The sequence below is a fragment of the Biomphalaria glabrata genome, chromosome 4, assembly GCF_947242115.1.
Source record: "Biomphalaria glabrata chromosome 4, xgBioGlab47.1, whole genome shotgun sequence".
NCBI classification, from domain to species: Eukaryota; Metazoa; Mollusca; class Gastropoda; family Planorbidae; genus Biomphalaria; species Biomphalaria glabrata.
The window spans coordinates 10,139,915-10,160,030 of record NC_074714.1 but is presented as its reverse complement, the minus strand read 5'-3'; the positions used below and the strand labels follow the sequence as shown (position 1 = coordinate 10,160,030).

At 33.3% G+C, this 20,116-nt stretch overlaps 1 protein-coding gene and 1 long non-coding RNA gene across 3 annotated transcripts; one reads left to right on the top strand and one right to left on the bottom strand.

Moving 5' to 3' along the window:
* Positions 1-1,835: 1,835 nt before the first annotated feature.
* On the top strand, positions 1,836-6,898 carry LOC129925733 (uncharacterized). The gene is made up of 3 exons (XR_008777466.1): positions 1,836-2,063; positions 5,376-5,645; positions 6,198-6,898. It is a non-coding gene; the product is annotated as an uncharacterized LOC129925733 (long non-coding RNA).
* Positions 3,720-17,055, bottom strand: LOC106056554 (DNA repair protein RAD52 homolog). Of its 2 annotated transcripts, XM_056025957.1 has the most exons (14): positions 16,904-17,055; positions 16,014-16,116; positions 14,596-14,633; positions 13,777-13,878; positions 13,428-13,521; positions 13,161-13,228; positions 12,576-12,694; positions 11,936-12,011; positions 10,989-11,142; positions 7,002-7,143; positions 6,847-6,911; positions 5,460-5,510; positions 4,476-4,553; positions 3,720-4,333 (listed from the first exon to the last, which is right to left on the bottom strand). In XM_056025957.1, exons 3-14 carry the CDS (start codon positions 14,623-14,625, stop codon positions 4,293-4,295), a joined length of 1,020 nt encoding a protein of 339 aa, XP_055881932.1. In that variant the 5' UTR covers positions 14,626-14,633; positions 16,014-16,116; positions 16,904-17,055; the 3' UTR covers positions 3,720-4,292. The 2 variants fall into 2 exon arrangements, 1 of the variants encoding a protein (XP_055881932.1); XR_008777465.1 differs by lacking the exon at positions 3,720-4,333 and having other exon boundaries at positions 6,847-6,903.
* Positions 17,056-20,116: the final 3,061 nt, after the last annotated feature.

Sequence of the window (20,116 nt, the reverse complement as noted above, 5' to 3'; positions counted from 1 at the left end):
TAGAAAATGATGGGTGCTCAATAGGCCTATAACTCACAGTGATTTACTAACTAAACAAGCCAACGTAAAGCTCTTTGATTTACTAGACAAGCTAATGTAACTGTGTAACTCTCAGCGATTTACTAAATTAAACAAGCCGATGTAACACTCAATAATTTACTAAGACAAGCTATAATGTAACGCTCTGTGATTTACTTAGACAAGCCAGTGTAACGTTCTGTGCAGGGCCGGACTTAGGCCACTGCAACCTATGCGACCGCAGTGGGCCCCGCGCATATATAATCCCCGCGCTAATTCTAGGTGTAAATTATTAAATAATAATAATAATAATAATAATCTTTATTATCCGTAAGGAAATTTATCTTACAATTTGTGCATTACACCAAACAAAAAACATTATAACTATAAGAAACCAAAGTGTACATTCACACCTGACTCACTCATAATTTACATGTGACAAAGTTTAAACCAGATTGTTGATAATTATTTAATGATTTGATTGCCAGGGGAACAAAAGAGTGTTTGTGTCTGTTTGTCTTTGCTATCGGTGTCTTGTATCTCTTTTGTGATGGTAAAATCACAAAATCCTGACACAAAGGGTGATTCTTTATTTCGAGGATCTTGTTAGCTTTTTTATAGATGTTTGTCTCAAACAACTGCCCAAATGGGGTTTGTTTTTTGCCAATGATTTTGCCAGCAGCATTTAGGATTCTATAGAGTTTATTCCTATTTTTAATGCTCAGATTGCCATACCAGGCAGTGATATTGAAACTTAAAATATTGCAGATGTGAGCGTGATAAAACATAGCCAAGGCCTTTTCGCTAACATTAAACGAGGACAGTTTTCTTAGTAATCGTAATCTTTGCTGCCCTTTTTTGCTGATATAATCAGTAATTGCAGTAAAATATAATAAAACCATTATAACTTATAACAGGGTTTATGTGGCTTCCTGATTTTCCAGGCGCTCCTGCAAATCTCCTGAAAATGAAAAATATACGAAAAAGTCCTGGAAATCTCTTTAATTTATAAAAATCTCATGAAAACTAAAAAAATCTCCTGAAATATAGATACAATTGTCATTTTGAGGGGTCATTTAATGTGAAAAAGGCCAATCCTAAGCGCGATTTTTTTTAAAGGGTGAAAGAAGCATCTCGCGCTTCAAACTAATCAAGAATTACTTGAGGCCAGTAATTTACGAAGATAGATTGAATAAATTTGGCAATTCTTTCTATTTAGCGTGATCTATGTAGGAAATATAATTTTGATGATATATTGTATGACCTCGTTACACGCAAGACTCGTAAAGTTTATTTGATCGCGATTTTTTACTTAGTAGGCCTAAAAAATTTATAAAAAGACTAATTTATTTTCTTATATAAGATCTTAATTTTTCACCTATTATTCTCATCTCTACCGAGACAGGGCGCCAAATAGGTCCAGGCGCAATCCGATTCGCATAGGGCCCCGCAATTGTTAGGACCGGCCTTAGCTCTGTGATTTACCTATACAAGACAATGTAACGTATAAATTCGTCCTAATACCGTATACGGAATAAATGTACCTTAATCTTTGTATTTTTTTAGGTTGTGTTTTTGTAATTTGTGTGTTATTCTTTTTATTATTCTAGACCTCTTTTGATCGAACTATGTAGGCCTATACATTTTTCTTTTCTTTAAAAAAAAAAGATAAACCGAAAGAAAGAGAGAGAGAGACTAACCACTTATAGAACGCCATTCATTAGTTTGTCTATGTCACTGCCAGCACTTCAAAAGTTGAGCAGGGACACAGACGTAAGACTTGCAATCTGATGCTCAAGCCGGCTGACTTCTCCAAGTGGGGGACATGCACACTCCAGTGAGCACATGACTGAGATAGAAATAGAGTCCGTGGTAAATTATCAAGCACTTTCACGTGACGTTCTTTTTTTTTCCCTTTAGTGTCGTGTTCGTTTTGGTTCTACTTTAACTAGAGGTAGACCCTGGCGTAACTTAAATTTGATTGAAACTTATTGAGAGTGGTTATCAGTCGACAGTGGTCTTGTGGAATATTAACTATTATTGTGGTAAAATTTAAGTAGAATTCACCTGCTTCTAAACCCTAGCGATTTCATATGACTGTGTGGGCAACACTTTTAACAAATTTCTTTCCAATTGATAGCCTTGATAAGAAAGCTAAGTCGACATCAACTAATTAAAATCGCCAAGATTTGAATTACCGAACGTTTAAATTGTGCAAAATATTGTTTACTCTAATAAGAGTTCTGAAGAAGGGAAACCTATATCAAAAGATGTATGCCGTATTTGTCTGATTGGTGGGCGGTACCGTGACCTCCGGTACACTAATAGTAGGGATGTTTGTTTACAACTATTTAATAAAATGTAACTCTCTTTTAACATTTGAAGTGTTTGTCTACCAGCACGCGAGAGGAAACAGTTACACCCATGAAAAAGGGAGTGGTTTCAATTTAGTCACCAAAGCTAGAGAGTAAAATATGGTGAATTAAGTGATTATGGCAAATGGTGGGTTTCGGGTTTGAGGGGGGGGGGATAAATTAAATGAAAGGTTTGGAAAGAATGAGTGAAAAGGTAGAGAAATTGTTCAACAGACATAAATTATTACTTGAAACTTGTGACCAGGACGCGTCTCTGTGATATCGCCATATATAGCAACACAATTAAATGAACATCTGAGCTGCTTATTCGTCACTAAGACTTTTAACAATTATGATGGCAACAAAAAAAAAGTTGATTAACCAATTTCATTCTATTACTAATAGTTTAACACTGTTGCATACAAATTTCGGCAACAAAAAAATGTACATACCAAATTATGAAGACAATTAAGTCATCTAATGAGATTTGATTAAAGAAAGTAATAGATATTTTACCAAAAGTCTTGTTGGCGACTTATGTATAACCATGTTATGATAACACAGATATTGGGAATCTCTTGTTTTACTGCTGTTTTAAGTTTGAATGTTCTAATAGTATAACATTTGAAGGTTTTACCGCTGTTTGAATGTTTCTCTACTATTTTAATGTTTGAATGTTTCATTGTTATTATAAATTGTGCTGGTTACATTATCACCTACTAAATGCTATATTTATAATTTCTGTTATTTTATTTCAATGATGTTTTTATTTTTTTTTATACTTTTTGTCAAACAGCATTTGACCAGTCCAAAAGCAATATAAATGTTGACTGTATACAAATAACAAAGTATAAAATTCATTTTTCACTCTAGTTTATTTACACAAATATACATAACAACAGGAATATCAAAGCCATTATGAAAGATGAACAGTTCCATATTTTCTAACAATGGTAGAGTCAACAAGAGACAGGAATTCAACATTATGCCAAATGGTCAAATATTTCTAGATTCAGCTGCACTAGCTTTAGGTTTTTATAAATGACCAAATGAGTTTTTAGTTCTTAATAAAATACAATTGTATGGTGAAGTATCATGAAGTGAAGTATCATAGGATTTGACATTGCATAAAATGTAATGATGCCTTAGCAGTTCATACATATAATAGGATAATTTTAAAAAAGACTGCAATCCACACCATTTCAAACTCCTACAAGACTCACCAGTCATATGAGGGAGCACATAAATGTGGTACAAAGTACCCAGGCTCCTGCACATTGGCAGTGGTTTTTATCAAACTACAATGTATAGCATATAGGCTAAATTCAATGACTATTTTGTTTTGTAAAAAAATTGTTGTCAAGCTGAATGAAATCAACTAGTTGTTTATATTACTTAGAAATAAATCCTCAGCTTTAATAACGAACCAGATACAGGAAAAGAATTATTTGAAAAAAGAATTTCTCATTATTTAAACTTGTTCATGATTAATTACTTGTGGCTGACAGGCATTAACCTTTGGCCATCTATTAAGTGAGCTTGAGTTCAAAACCAGATTCAAGCAGAGTTGTGTTTGCTTAGCCCCTAAAGGCAGCTAGGAAACCTTCTTCCACCCTACTGGTTGACAAAAGAGATTGAAGAATGTACTAGACAAAAAAACAACTGTCAATGACAATATAAAAATTTCATTTTTTAAACCTACCACCCCCTACCCATTCCCAAATTGCTGGGACTGGTTATAGGCAAACAAAATGTATCACAACATGAATGCATATACACAATTATTTTCAACTTGCCAGCATTATTTCATTATCAAGTAGCTAGTTATACAAAAATGAAATATCACAAATATAGATTTTAGATGACACTTCTCTCAAATAAAACACATACACACAAAGGTCTAATAATTTAGGATCTCCATTAAGTTCCAGAAGTTAGGTTCATTGGACCTTTTTTAGTATCTGAAACAAAAGTGAACTCATCTTTTGTATGCAGCTTCCTTATATAATTCTGGATAATGTATAAAGGAAATAATTTTTACTTTTAATAAATTAATAGTTAAAAGGTTTCTTTCAAGATCAAATAGTTAGTAAATTATTTTACCTTTAGCTACTGTTGCATTTTGTAAACATGACGCTTCATCTATAGCAAACAAATCTTCTGCATCTGGAGTCCAAATTTCTATTGACAAGAAAAAAAAAAATTCAATGACTGTCTATAATCAAAATTCTATACCAACAAGAACTTAAGAAATTATTGTGTTTAATTAAAAAAAAAAAAAAGATATTTTATTAAAAAGCTGTTCTTCTTTTCTAAAATTCTCAAATATGAAATTTGTTAAAAAGTCTATTCTAGCTTAATGGGATAAGTTTAACTAATATAGTTGCAGTTTAATTTGTAATGACTGTTAACATAAGCAGAAAGTTAGAAATCACTTTTAAAGATACTAAAAGCTTAAATTTTTTAAAAAGTCTTGCACTGAAGAAGAAAATATTTTTTTTAAAGGTTTAGAAGCTACTTCAAATATCAGAATGGCCATCTCTTACAAAAATAAACCATTGTTAAGGAAGGACAAATAGGTTAGAAAAAAAAAATATGAATAAGTAAAAACAAATAGGGTCATTAAGACAAAATAAAATCAATTATTTTATACCATGAGATTATATTTGAAAAAAAAAATTAACAAATCTTTATTTAAAAATTAAAAATAAAAAAATCCAATATATCTTTCTGAGGCTGATTTAATAGTATGTCCAAGGTAAAAAGTCAATAAATCTTACCAAAAAAAAAACAACAAAACTTGGCGTAAAGATCCATTTAAAGATCACATGCCAAATAATGAAATATAAATCTGAATCTAATTTGATCAATAGTGAAAAAAAATTCTGACACCATATAGTAAAGATCAATAATATAGATTTAGTATAAGCTGCCTAAACTAGATAATACAAAGATTAAAGATTAAAATTTGTTGCTAATAGACATGCCTTATTTCTTTTTCAGTTATCTCAAAACATGGGGGTCTTAACTATGGTTAACAAGTTCCAAATGCTATAGAAGGCTTTAAATTTATGCTAATAAACTTACCAAAATTATCTTCCTCCACCAGCATGTCAATACTAGCAGATGATGGACTTTCTGTGTGTATATGATAGTAGAGAAATTATGTCTGACACAAAATAACACGATAATTTTAACATTTACTTAAGTTTGAAGAACAGACAGAGTCAGCATCCATCAAAACTTCATAGGATCAAGTTTCATTAATTCATAGTAAGTTTCATGGTGACCAGTCATTTCATCCCCAGTCATTTCATCTTTGAACACTTCATCCCCAGTTAAACATTTTTTCTTAGTCATTGTGTCATTGCGTAATTGTGTTGTTAAGGCTTTGCTTTTAAAGGTTCATTTCATTTAATATATAAATATATTTATTTAGAATGCTTTTTGATATTTTGGACATGTTATCATAAATGTTTATAGTGTTTTCCCCTCCACTCTTCATACTTGTTGAGAAATGAAATAATATATGTCAATAAGTAGATCTAGTGTAATGCGAGGTTTGTATTTAGTTCTATTGTTTCTATTTGATGTAGGGATGTCAATATTATTCTGTGCATATTGCATGATGTAATAATCAAAGGTCAAGTGTGGTGGAAGTAGTGGTAATCTTTTGAGAGATGAGAACGATTAAAATACTTATGATCATGCCGCTGATAACTTATCTCCTGACGACCATCTTTCACTTTATTTGTCAAATGTTTTTCTTGCATATGAGCATGTCATTTCAAACCCTTATATAACATTTTATTTATTCTAATAAAGGCTGATTGCAAGAAATATGCAACACTGGCCAAGAAATTACGAACGATGTACAGCAATATGAATCAATGGATCGTCTACTGTATCTACTATCCATAGCCTTATTGAATTAAATTAACATGCAAAAACAATTTTTACACTAGCTCTAGATCTATAGATGTTATTTTTTTTATTTTTAATGCCATTATATTCTATTCTTATTTAATGTGTTACTCTTTTTGTCATGTAAATGAAAATAAATATATAAAATATTGTTAATTTCATACTTTTTACAATTATTATTTGATGGATTAAAGGACGAAATGACCAACGGATGAAATGATCAGGGGATGAAATGACTGGGAAAAAGTTTCACTACTTTATTAAGTATAACAAGATATGAATAAAACAATATAAATCTTCTTTTATACTGCTACAGCTATAGGTTATTCATTAAAATCAAAAAAAATTCCAGGTATTAATTTTAAAAAGTTTAGATATTTTATGTTAATAAAATTGTATTTAGTTAAGAATGAACAAATATAATTAAGTACAGCAGAGTTAAAATATGTGTATAGTTTAGATTTCGAGAATTTTTATTTAATTTGAAAAAAATAGTTTGACTTCATGCAAAAAGAAACTTTTTCATTTTAACATAATACACCATGTTTACCTTTTATATTTTGTTTGCCCTGTTCAACTTTGACTATGCTTCCATTTATTGGATTTCCTGGGGGACTATAAAGTTGCATTTAAATTTTCTGAATTATATAGAGTCTAAACTAAATTAAACATGGGAAAATATTCTAATAGCATAACAATACTTACATATCTTTTAATTTGGTTAGACTTGTAGCTTTTGGAAGCTGTTCTGGATAACATGGAAGCTGTTCTGAATAACATCTTTTTAATCCATGTTGTTCTTGTTTTATAGTATTTTCAATTGTTGGTGATTCTTTAAGCTTTTTAACTAAAAAAAAAAAAAAAAAAAAAAATATAAATACTAAAGGTAGTCTAACTTTTGCTGATTTCAAAACAAATGACAATGTGTGTTAACAGCACTTAGAAGGAAAATAAGTTCATAAACTTTGTTTTGAAAGTCCATAAACTTTTAAAAATCATCTATCAGGTGGTGAAAACAAACTTAATTTGCAGGTTCCCATGTCAAACAAATGGTTATCATGACAGTTGTGCCTGATGACAAGGATAAATAAGATTCTGTGAAATAAGGTTGTGAAGATGAGACTCTTTCTTAACACAAGAAGATGATAACTGGCTGTATTAGTCCTTACAATGGTTGGAGCATTCCTTTAAATGTTAAAAAGAAAGGGGGGGGGGGGGGAAGAAAACATATCAACTATAATCATAATTATTAATCAACACCAATAACTGTAAATTAAGAAGTTCTACAATTAATAGTCTTAAGCACACCAATGTTATAATTAGGGGTGCACCGGATAGTCCCTCCGGCTCTGGCTTCTGCCGAAGATCCGGCATTTTTTACTATCCGGTGCTATTCGGCTCCGGTCGGATATCACTACCGGATAGTAAAAAATACACCTATTTAATATGCATAAAGTGGACCTCGTTCCATTACTGTCTGTTGTAGAATGTATTAATGCTTATATGAAAACAAAATAATGTGCTTAAAAATAGAGCCATTATGAATATGCACCAAACATCATTTATTATAAAGACAAGGCGTGTTAATAACTTAATATAAATAGAGATGAAACTTTACATCATAAATGCACTTTACATACAGAGCAGCAATGGCTGGCACTTTTTTCAATTTGTCTTGACCTTTGAGTAAGTTAGTTAACATGTTAAAATGCTACATTCCTTGACTACGTCATGCTGACCAGACGTCTGTCTAGCTGTGCGGGTATATCTCCAGAGGTAGAGATGAACAACTCCCACCCCCTTTTATTTGTTTAGTCCATGGGTGGGTAACCACAAGTTAAATACGATGGACGTAGGTTTAATGTCAGCGTATTGACACTCTCTAGTGGTCACACCTTTCGAGGGAACTGAGTTTGTTTACTTAGTAGTTAATCTTTATTGGGGGGGGGGGGGGGGGGGGGCTGGACTACAAGAGCCACACCTCTAATGTAACCAGGTATATTTCTAGATGAACAACTCCCTTCCCCTTTTATTTGTTTAGCCCATCACATTGAGTTCATTGATTGACAGGTGACCCCAAGTCAGATACGATGGACGTAAGCACTCTCTAGAGGTCACACGAGGGAACTAGGTTTGTTATTGGGGGGGGGGGGGGGTGGACTAGACTTTACATTATAAATTCGTATTACATACGTAGCAGCGATGTCTGGCACATTTTAAAAGCTTGTCTTGACCTTTGAGTGGTCTTGTAAACACGTAATATTCCTTAACTACGTCACGCTGATAATCTGTCTAGATGTGCGAGTATATCTCCAGAGGTAGAGATGAGCACCCCCACCTCCTTTTGTTTGTTTAGTCCATAACATTGAGTTCACGGATAGGCAGCTGACCACATTAAGCCAGATGTCAACGTGTTGACACTTTCTAGAGGTCACATCTTATGAGGGAACTGAGTTTGTTTACTTGGAGTAGAATTTTTATTAGGGGCGGGACTACAAGCCAAATCTCTATAAGGTTAATCTGGTATGAGTTTGTTTATTATGAGATAGGTTGTCAATCAAGGGTCTGGTCCACAAACCAAATTGTTAAGACATATTGACACTGTCTAGAGGTCACTAGATGATGACACTAAGTTTGTTTACTTGGAGAGAAATGTCAATTAGGGCGCTGAACTACAGGACACATCCCTACAAGTATTTTGTTACACAAGCCACGGGTATAAAAGTGGCTTGCAAGGGCATTTAGTAAATTAAATAGTAATAATAATGGCTGATAAAAATTCATCACTTATATGGCGTTACTTTAATGTCAAAACAATGGACTACTCTAAAGCAGTTTGCAATGCTTGTAAAATAGTAATGTCACGTGGTAAACCAGACAAACCTAAAGACTTCTCAACCACCACTATGATTAGTCATCTACGCTCGAAACACCCAGACTTATTCAAGGAAATGACTGCATTGAAATCAGCATCAAGTAATATCACTGCCTGTGCCAGTACGTCTACGAGCTCCAGTGATTCGTCAAGCCTCACACACAAGCAGCAACCGGGGATTAAAGAGGTCTTAGACAAAGCTAAATTGTGGGATATTAATAGTGATAATGCTAAACGCATTCACTTGGCCATAGCAAAGATGATTGCAACTGACATGGAACCTTACCAAGTAGTTGAGAAGCCTGGATTTATTGGACTTTTAAAAGTACTGGAGAAAAGATACACTGTGCCTAGTCGCAAATATTTTACAGAACGTGTTATTCCAGATATCTACGACAATATTTCCTCAAAGCTTCGTGAAATGCTATCTGATGCTAAAAGCATCGCTTTCTCAACGGTCACTTGGACAGCTGATAATACCACCGAATCATATTTTGGTTTAACTGCCCATTGGTTGAATGAGTCATTTGACCGAAGCAGCTATGTTTTGCATTGTACAAAATTTAATGGCCAGCATACGGCTGCAAATTTGCTGTACTTAAGATATTTACTAAGCCATTATCTGTATTAGATACAAACCAGAAGCGGTTTGTGGCCTTTAAAACACGAGCCTAATGACAAGTTGATGGTGTCAAATACATGAACACAAACATCTACCCACTATACAACTTAGATTGTACTTAAGAAAGATTTACGCTATAAAACCAAGAGTGAACTTTACCTTTGAAAGATTTACATTAGTTACATATATGTTTATATATTCTGCATGAGTTATCCCACATTCTACTTTACAATACATAAGCACACACCATCTCATGTTACAAAGATTAGTTTATGATAAGCATATCTGTAAAAAAAAATGCTGTTCATTTTAATTTATCAATCAGTGATAGAGTTTAAAGTAAGAAAGTAAATAACAAAATAATATGAATATAGGTATGTTATATAGAAGATTTGCAAAACCTTCAGTAAAACGAGCTGTTTGAGTCCGGCTCCGGCTCTGGCCGAATATCTAATTGTACTATCCGGTTATATCCGGCTCCGGCCGGATATCAAAAAGTACTATCCGGTGCACCCCTAGTTATAATATATATATATATATATATAATTTATCCTGTGCAATTTGATATAACAAAGCATTCACTATATTAAATTAATAAGACACATTAAATTCATGTTTAGTGTAAGATAGCTTCACAGATATGCCACAGCATACTTACACTCAAGGGAGAAGAGAATAAAGAAAATGGATATAAATAACAAAAGTAAAATTGTACTGATAATTTTGTCTTCAATTTTGTTATTACATGCAGGCTGTTATCTGTATAAATGACCATTGTGGAATAAATTACTAATAGCCCTATTTGTATGTTAGGAGACAGATTTAGTGAGGATAAAGACTGAATAAAACCAGACTTTCCAAAAACTGAGTTTATCCGTAGCTGCACAACTAGGTTCTACAATAATTTATCATTGCTTCCCTTTCTGAACTCTTTCTCTCCATAATTATTTTCCTCGTTTCAATAGTATTATTCATTTTGTTCCTTTGTATTTCTCTATCCAGTTATGATTAAAATTTAATAACTTTTTTGTTTGTTATCAGAAAATGTTTTATTGGGTACTGAATTGTAGGAGAAAGCATGCTCTTTTTACACAACACAAATTAAAGTTTATAAATCCAAATATCAATTTAGTTTAATTGGTTCAAATCAACGTTGGCATCATCAATTAGGAGGGAAAGAATTAATTTACAGTACCTTTGCTAATGCAGTCTTTCACTGGCAGTCGACAGGTCTCATCCATAAATGGCTCCTCAGTCTTTCTCTTTTCATGACCTTTGTATCTGACTTTTTCTACAACATCATCTGTGGCTGTGTGTTTCATGCTTTCAACATTGTACAACTCTCCTGGCTTGCAAACAATATTTCCATTTAGATCAAAAAGTAAAAAAAAAAAGCATTCAAAAAAATATCAAGAATTCCAATGATACCATGCTTAATGAATATTTACAAACCCAAAAAGATGGAGATGGCAGAAACATCAGTGTTGGTTAAAAGTAACTTGAAGAAGAAATGTTAAACTATAGTAAAAAGACATTTAGGATTAATTTTCAGCAATCGGAGGTTATCATAAGAGAAAGAATGAAGTGGTATGCACATGAGGATGTCTTATTTGTATAATGGCTACTGAGAGAAAGATGAGATAAAGAGTTTATAATATTGAGTAAAAGCTCAATTTATTGTTTATCTTATCTTATATTGTACAGACATTACTTAAACATGAAGATGATTATGTCCTACGTGTCATGCATGTTAATCAATGACTTAAATTCTGCCAAGTCACTGGTTTTCCTGACTGGCTCATGCTCTAATAGCACTAGGGAAGAAGGAGCATTTGTACAAATTTGTCCTAGCATATGGAACGAGGAATGTGCCTACAGTACAGTATTGTTTCAAAGTTAATACTTTAAGTGATAGAAGTGAAACATTTTCAAACTAACATAGTAGTTTTTAAATTATGAGCTTTGATTCTATATTACATCATAGAACGATATTACAGGATTTATTTAAATTACCTAGTATATAAAATAAAATACACCCAAGTCTGATTAAAATATTGTTTAAGACTTAAAGAAAACTATTAGGTCTACTACAACTCAAAAAGATTTATTTTCAATGCAAATATCATAGTAAATAATACTTACAGGTTTTGAAGCCTTGCTAATGCATTTCAAATAATCTTTATCTCCAAGACAATTGCCCATGCTGTTTCCAAAACTCCTAAAGAGGTTTTTAAAAAAGTCAATCTATAAGGAACAATAACATATTTCATCAAAGTGAATACAGCTACATTCTTCTTCTTCTAGCCAACTTTATTGCTGCTGAGCTGTTAGCCCTTTTACAGACTGTGCCAAGGAAAAATAGTGTGCTGTTTTCTTCAGTTGTTCAGCACTGCTGTACAGGGTGTTGGTTATGTTGGGCTGTAGTGGAAGTAGGGTCTGACTAAGGTGGATTAGGAAGGGGCATTCAAAGAAGACATAGTTTACGGTTTCATAAGGACAGCTACATCCAAGTTCTTCCTATTTCTAATTACTGCTGGCTTTTTGGCTTGGTTAATTGCTAAATATTCACATCTGAATATCTGGAATATCTGCTTTCTTTTCATTCTCACAGGGGCAACTTGAGAGAACAAAATGCAAGTAAATAAAATAACAACATTTTATTGGAGTTTTCTCCTCAATTTTGGACTCGACTTGCTATTGTTTTCTTTATTAGACTAACTTTATTAGACATTGACTAACAATGTAGCCACAGGTCAAGATGATAATTGATAGTTCTTTTTACTTTAAGGCTCTTTTCAGTCCATCTGTCACTGCTTCTTTCTTGGCCTTCTCAAGTGATAGTGCTTTTGATTTCATTCCTTCACTGACACCATAGCCAACATCTTCATGATAAACTCCATCCTAGGAAATAACCAAGAAAATGTTCATTAGGGTGTCATATGGGTGAGAAGGTGCTAATGGTTTATTCTAAAATTAAATAGATAATTTTTTTTTTTAAAAGCTGAAATGATGATAATGGTAGATCTAGATGATAGATTAAGACTAGTAATTGTAATTTAAGTCATCTATAGTTATCAGAATCTCTTAAATTCCTATTCAGAAAATAAATTTAATTGTCTAATTAAAAATTGTTTTATTTGCCAAGAATCATTTCAGCATCTTTCTCTGCTTGAACAATATCAGATTGCACATTTTATTCATATTCATAAGATTACCTTTAATTATTTGTTGATGCATTTATAACAGAAAGTCAACATAAAATCAATTTTGAGATGCATTACTAGAGTACATGATTCTTAAAGATTTGAAGGAAATTTACATAATCAAGCTTTCAAGTCAGAGAAATGCAACAAGAATAATTGATTACCTTTAACTGAACTTTAACAAGAGCACTAACTCCTACATAGTATTTTCCATTTACATGATCCACAAAATCTGTGCCAAATAAAAATAGATAGTAATTGATCATTAGTTAGCTTTAAGGAACAAGATGTTCACAGTCTTCTTGAAACAAAAATATAGATTAAAAAATGTGACAAAAATCCCAACTTTATTGAAAAAGAGAATCTGACTGAAACTATAATTACTTAATTATCGACATACAGGACTGAATATAAGATATAATAATTTGAACCTATTGTCTGCTGAGAAACACCATGAGACCATCCATTAAAGCCAAACATTTCATTGGCTAAATTAATCAGTTTCCATCCTTCAATGTATGCCACCTAGAGAAGAAACAAACGAAAAATTGTCTGAAATTTTTCCATGAGAGATCTTTTCAAAGTATGCCTCATTGAACAATAACATATTTAATGAATATTAATGAACAATCTTTTTAGTGTATGCCTTATTGAACAGATTATACACAGTGGCATATTTGAGGGCTATTAATGAAGTTATTACAAATTCTTTGAAGCTTAAACTTTAACAAAATATTATTAAAAATTAAATGCAAGAAAAAAAGTAATTTTTAAACTAACCTTTAGACCAGCAGCTCCAACACGCTGGCTTATAAACTCTGGCCCCAGCCTTTGTCTCAATGCATTCTGAATCACTTCTTCTTCTTCTTTAGTAAATGCAATCTAATCAAAAATATTTCCACTATTATTTCATCACAAAACAAAATAAAATAAATGGATGTAAATTGTATAAGTCTTTAACAGATATAGGCATTTTAGGACACACATGTCTTTACCTGCCAGTTAGTTATTGCTCAATTAAGCCCCATGCCATTAAATTTAAAACAGGAGCATTATTCTGTTTCTTTCATGCAAGTGGGACTGTCTAGCCACAATATTTTTATATAGCTCACTATCTTTAGCTAACATACTATTCTTGTCAGTGAATGGAAGCATTTTTGCTACTCTTGTGTGTACATTTGCCATCAACAATTTTAATTCACCTCTTTAATAACAATATCAATACAAATTTACTATCCTTTTTTTTTATTATTTTTTGTTGTTGTTGTCAACTAAAAACTGAATTAGCACAATACCTTACAATCAATTTATTAGTTTATGTATTCTTACTTCAAAAAAAATATAACATTAATGTGAAGATGTGTCTTTTCTTTATTAATCATCAAAAAACAAAAATTAATGATGATGTCATTAAAACTGTAATTTATTTCTTTAAATATTGCATTATTTATGTTCATAAAAAGCTGTCAGTGACAAAATTATTAGTGTCAACTATGTCCCCAAACAAATTGATAAACCTCTGAAAATAAACTTTATATAATAATCTAATCTAATATTTATCTATTTACTTAATTAACACACAAAAAATGAAAGGTTTACTTGTCCAAATCTTGGTGATGAACTTGTCATTTTCTTATCTGACAATAAAAATGTTTGTTGGAATTTAATTTTCAAAGAAATTATATAATTATTATCACAGATATAGTATCATGTTTTGTAAATATGGCACACAAAACATGCAAAGAGTTCTAAGTTGATGAGTTGAGAAAAAGACACAGAATTAAAAGTGCTGAACAAACATTTGAATTGCTACAAATGATAAAAAAAATGTATAAATCTAGATATTTGGTGCCTAAAAAAACTAGCAGAGGACAGACATAAGTTTAAGAACATGTTGCTGTACAAAATGGCAAGCGTGCATGCAGGCACGTTTGCACACACACACACACGTCACTGGTGGATCCAGTGGGGAGCGGTTAGGGGCAATAACCCCCCACTCGACTCACATTTTTTTTTACAAACTTATTTACTTTATATATATTTAATAATAATAATGTATGTAAATTATTGCCATTTTAACCTAATGTTATATTAAATCACCCCCCCCCTTTTTTTTTTGCTAGCTGATTCTGGTTGGGAGAGGGTGCCTATTCCATCTATTTAATTTTAAAAAAATCCCATCAATAAAAGTTTTATATGCTATATATTATAATTACCTTCTTATATGTCAAAAGCAATCAATAGTAACAAATATCAAGAGAGGACCTAGTTATTCTTTTTCATTCTAACATCCTCTCCCCTTTCGGCAGAAAACTTTTAGAACAAGATAGTCAATATGGCAACAGTTTTTTTATTTGATTCATTGGTTTCTAAAATTTCTATTCTCTGACATGAATTTTTGCAATTATTTCAAGAAAGACTTTGATTTGGAAAATTTAGAATTCATAAGAACATAAGAAACTTTTAAGTGGAACAAATGAGATGAGTTTTGAGCCCATATACTTTTTTTCCTAGTCACCTGACCTTTTCTCCATCTCAGATTTATCTATTGTATAATCAACTTTGAGCCTATAACTCACTAACTACATTCAAAAGTAAGAGTATAGCACTTCTTCATATTCCCGCCCCCCCCCCCCCTCCTTCCCTAACTCTTTTTTTTACAGAGATTTCAAGGCTAATTATAATTCTGTAACAAAACAAAGTTTTATACAGATGTATTAAAACAAATTAATCACTTACATATATATGAAAGTCTCTTGAAAATATTATTTTTCTAATATAATGATTTTTATTCGAGGGTGACACTTAAACTCCAATCGAAATCAGCTTTTCTCAACCTGTGGGCACATTTTGCTAAGGAGATTGAAGTTTGTTTTTTTTAGGGGAAAATATCGGTTGTATTTGCAATGTAGTTAGGGCCTAGAAATCAATATTTGAATATTTATTACGTTAAAGCATTATTCAAAAGTTTTTTATAAATTACACATTTTTATATGTATCCGCCAAACCATTTATACCTGTTTTACGTGGAACACCTATTCAGGCCTTGAACAGCCTTACTTGTAGGTTGCGGAATACTGGGGTTCTGCGAAACACAGTTTGGAAAACACTGTGACTGATCTAAAACAAGAGTAGAGAATATAATATAATATAAAAAAAAATTTATCTAGAGTTTAGACTAGACTAGCACTAGATCTAGCAGTGAAAGGAGCAATGACAGAGTCACACAGTCACAGTAACACTAGTCAATGCTAGTCTAGATTCTAGATAACTAATACTCCTAGTCCTAGCTAGTCTAGACTGTTTAAAAAATGGTTGAACAACATAATATTTACTATTACCAGCTCATTTAATAATATCTAGATCTATTATCTTATATTTTAATTATATAATACAGATGTTACTTCAAAAAAGAAGATGATGACGTCCTACGCGTCATGCATCTAGTTAAATCTAGTATGATCAAGTCATGCATATTAGCCAATGACTTAAATTTTGCCAAGACATTGGTTTTCCTGGCTGGCTCAGGCAGCCCATTCCATGCTCTAAGCTCAGGACTCTGTGAAGAAGGAGCATTTGTACAAATTTGTCCTAGCATATATATCATGGATTCATGGAATGACTCAACGAGGAATGTGCTTTTATGATTATCGTTGTGTCTTAACATATTTTAAGTATAATTGCTACTTTACTTTTGAGTAAAATTTGAGTGAAATGAGTCTTCTTCTTCTCTCCTGAGCCTGAGAAAAAGAAAAGGCTTTCGACCAAATGTTAATTTAAATTTAGAGAATCTTAATCTTAGTGATTTTACTGAGTAAAGGCTGTAAAGGTGTTAATTAAATAGATTTAATTATAAATTATAGTTATAGTTAATCTAATTGTAGATCTAAAGGTATTACTTATTTACCCTAGTATTACTACTAGATCTAGTCAATCTAGATCTAGATCTAGATAGATCTAGTTTACTACTGAGAAAACATGAACAGGCCGACTTGTTGACAAAGTTACGGTACAAATAAAGCAGATTGATCTCCCTTATCGATATTGACCTTTTATTTACTTTTTTCAAATAGTGAGAGGTTGGTTTCTGATGCTGTCAACTTGTGTGTTTTACGTTAAATGAGTTCAAAAGTACAAATACTTTCATCCTATCCCTTGAAGTTCGTCGTGACAGTTCCCAACCAAATCACCCCATGATCATCAGGTGTTCTTAGCAGGATATCACGAGAGATTCATTTATGTTATCCAGCCAGCTTTTCTTTGGACGACCCTTACTTCGTGCTCCCTCCACTGTACCTTGGAGGAGAATGAGAATGACTTTTATCTCATCTTATATATTACAGACGTTACTTCAAAAATGAAAATAATTACACCCTACGCATTTTATGTCTCAATCTAGTCATGCATGTTAATCAATGACTTAAACTCTGCTAAGTCGTTGGTATTCCTGACTGATTCCATTCTCTTATCGCAGTAAGGAAGAAGCAGTACTTGTACGAATTTGTTCTAGCGTATCCATACCTTGTTGGTTAGTCATCTGGCACTAGCATTTCTTGTTAAATATCAGGTTTCTGGTAGGAATCACTTTGACATCCTCAGATGTTTATCGTCGGGATATTCGCAGCAATTGACACGTTTCTTGTCGTGGGAGCCACACTCGTTCGGCTTGCTATCACAGTCACAGACAGCTTTACCATCACTTGCGTCTCCGTTGTTATTGCATGTACAGCTGCAGACTTTGTTGAGTAATTGTTTGTCTGTCTTGTTCAGGATGGTACCGATGATCGATCTGTTCGTCGATCATCTTGTTCAGCATCGTACCCATCTGTTCTAGCATATTGTTCCAGATCTCACCCGTGCTAAGTTGTACTTCGAACAGGCAGGTGCGCAGATCCTCGTCGTCATCCACAGCTACTCCTACCCTCGTCACTTCTAGTTATAACAGTACGAGCCAACCCGCGGGTAACATACGTCGCTATTTTATTGTGGGCAAACGACTGTGTGCGCATGCCTGGAGAGCTAGGAAGGCGCAAGTGATGGCGGGAGAAGGGTTAGAGAGTCGGCGTGCGTACGTGGTGTCCCACAGAGAAGATTACTCGTTCTCCCTCCCGCTCTTTTTTTCTGAGCCGCGCTCTCTGTCCCCGCAAAAGTTACGAGGGGTAACTTAAGTCCGATTTGCTGAAATAAAAGAGTTATCTTTCCATTACTTTTTCATCGAGGGTTAGAGAGTCGGCGTGCGTGCGTGGTGTCCCACATGGTTGGGCGACGTAGATAATTAAATTTAAAGATGACACCGCAAGCGGAGCCGGAATGTGGCAATTGGAGGTCCTAGGCGAAGTGAATTTGGTGGCCCTAAATAAAAATTACAACAACAAAGATAAAATCAACCAATGTGTTAAAAACATATGCATATCGTAACCAATTAAAATGTTTTCGACGCGTTTTTTATTGCTAATTGAAGATGACCATAAGCCTATAGATCTTTCCCATCGAAGACGATATGCTGAGTCAGAGGCGTAGCTAGGGTGGGGGAGAACTTGAAAATCCCCCGGGACCAAGTTAAGGGGGACCCAAATGAGTATTTTTTCATTAAATATTAAATATTACTCAAAATGTAGAGGCCCCCAAAAGAGGTCAAGCTGCCCCCCGGGCTCCTAAATAATGGAAAATTCCTAGCTACGCCCCTGTGCTGACTCTCCTCTGCATCGCTGGAATTAACTTGTATCTTCCCTGACCGAGCTCATGACTTGTTTCTGCAAATTGTTCAAAACCCATCCGCTTTTTGTTTGCCTTTTGATGCACCAGACTCGAAATAACGTTTTGACATTTTCACCAAAAGCTCTTCTAGCATTTGTAGTCTAACAATTAGGCCTACGTCTAAACTTCCGTTAATAAACCTTTAGTGGTGGTAAAAACTTATTCTAGAAGTAGAGCTTTGATATGATTAAGATTTGATTCAAGTTTCGCTGTTGTTGTTTTTTTTTTCACTAAAAATGTTTTAAGTTCTATGTTTGCCTATAAGTAAGGCCAGCCCTTCAGCAAGCCTAAACCAGTAGTCATAAGCTTCGGGCAAGAGGGCCGTTAGACCAGGGCCGGCCCTAGCAATTGCGGAGTCCTATGCGAAACGGATTGCGCGGGGCCTAGTCTGGGTAGGGATAAGCATAATGTCAAAATTAAGATTATTTTAGTTAGAAAATACTTTCATCTTTGCAATACATTTTTATTAAATGAAAGCTCACAATGCTGTTTTTATTTATTGGCACCCCAAAAATGACAATATTGTCCATTTTTCATGAGATTTTAATAATTTCAGGAGATTTTTATGACTTTTTCTTACATTTTGCCTTTTTTGGAGGTTTCCTTAAAATCAGGAGGACGTGGAAACCCTGTTATTATATATGTTATAATGGTTTAATTTAATAATTTACACTTACAATTAGCGCGGGGCCTATGAAGGCGCGGGGCCCACTGCGACCGCATAGGTTGCAGTAGCTAAAGACCGGCCCTGCGTTAGACCACCTAGTAGAAGGAAAACTGAGCTCAATTTGCAAATCTCTTCTGCCTAACAGTTAGGCCTATACCAAAACATGGGAACACCATTGGGAGTCAACCATAAGGGTGAATCATATGCATATGCATTTGGGGGCAGACAAGGACGACAAAATCTAGCTAAAAAAAAAAAGGTCCATAAAAGTAGGAACCTTCCTCAAAAACTAGGCTAACGATGTTTTCCTCTTTTCAAACTATTTGAAATTTTGTAGCAGTTCATCCTCCGCGCAGATATAGGTCTTTAGGCGTGCAATATAGAACTCCACCCAGTACATTATATTCACATTGTACTTAGAACAATGCCTCTCACTACATTTGAACAGTCTATTTCTCTCTTTATATATAGTCCACTGCGCGATGATCAGCGAATGTTGTTTTTTTTTTACAAAGCTTATAACTCACTCTGTCTATCTGCTAGTCTGGTAAAACGTTTGTACACGTTATTTCTCCAACTCCCACATCTGGATCAAATTGAAACTTTGCATATGTATCATTGGCATAGACAAGACGTGAATCAATTTGAAAAAATAACAATAAATCAATTAATAACTGGTAATTAATTATTTTGTTT

Excerpts from the sequence above, each read along its gene's own strand:
- LOC106056554 (XM_056025957.1), bottom strand. The coding sequence starts at position 14,625 with ATGACAAGTTCATCACCAAGATTTGGACAA. Across the intron at positions 11,143-11,935 it reads TTAGCAAGGCTTCAAAACCT|CCAGGAGAGTTGTACAATGT; the intron begins GTAAGTATTATT and ends ATTGTTTGCAAG. Across the intron at positions 4,554-5,459 it reads GGTGGAGGAAGATAATTTTG|AAATTTGGACTCCAGATGCA; the intron begins GTAAGTTTATTA and ends TCTTGTCAATAG.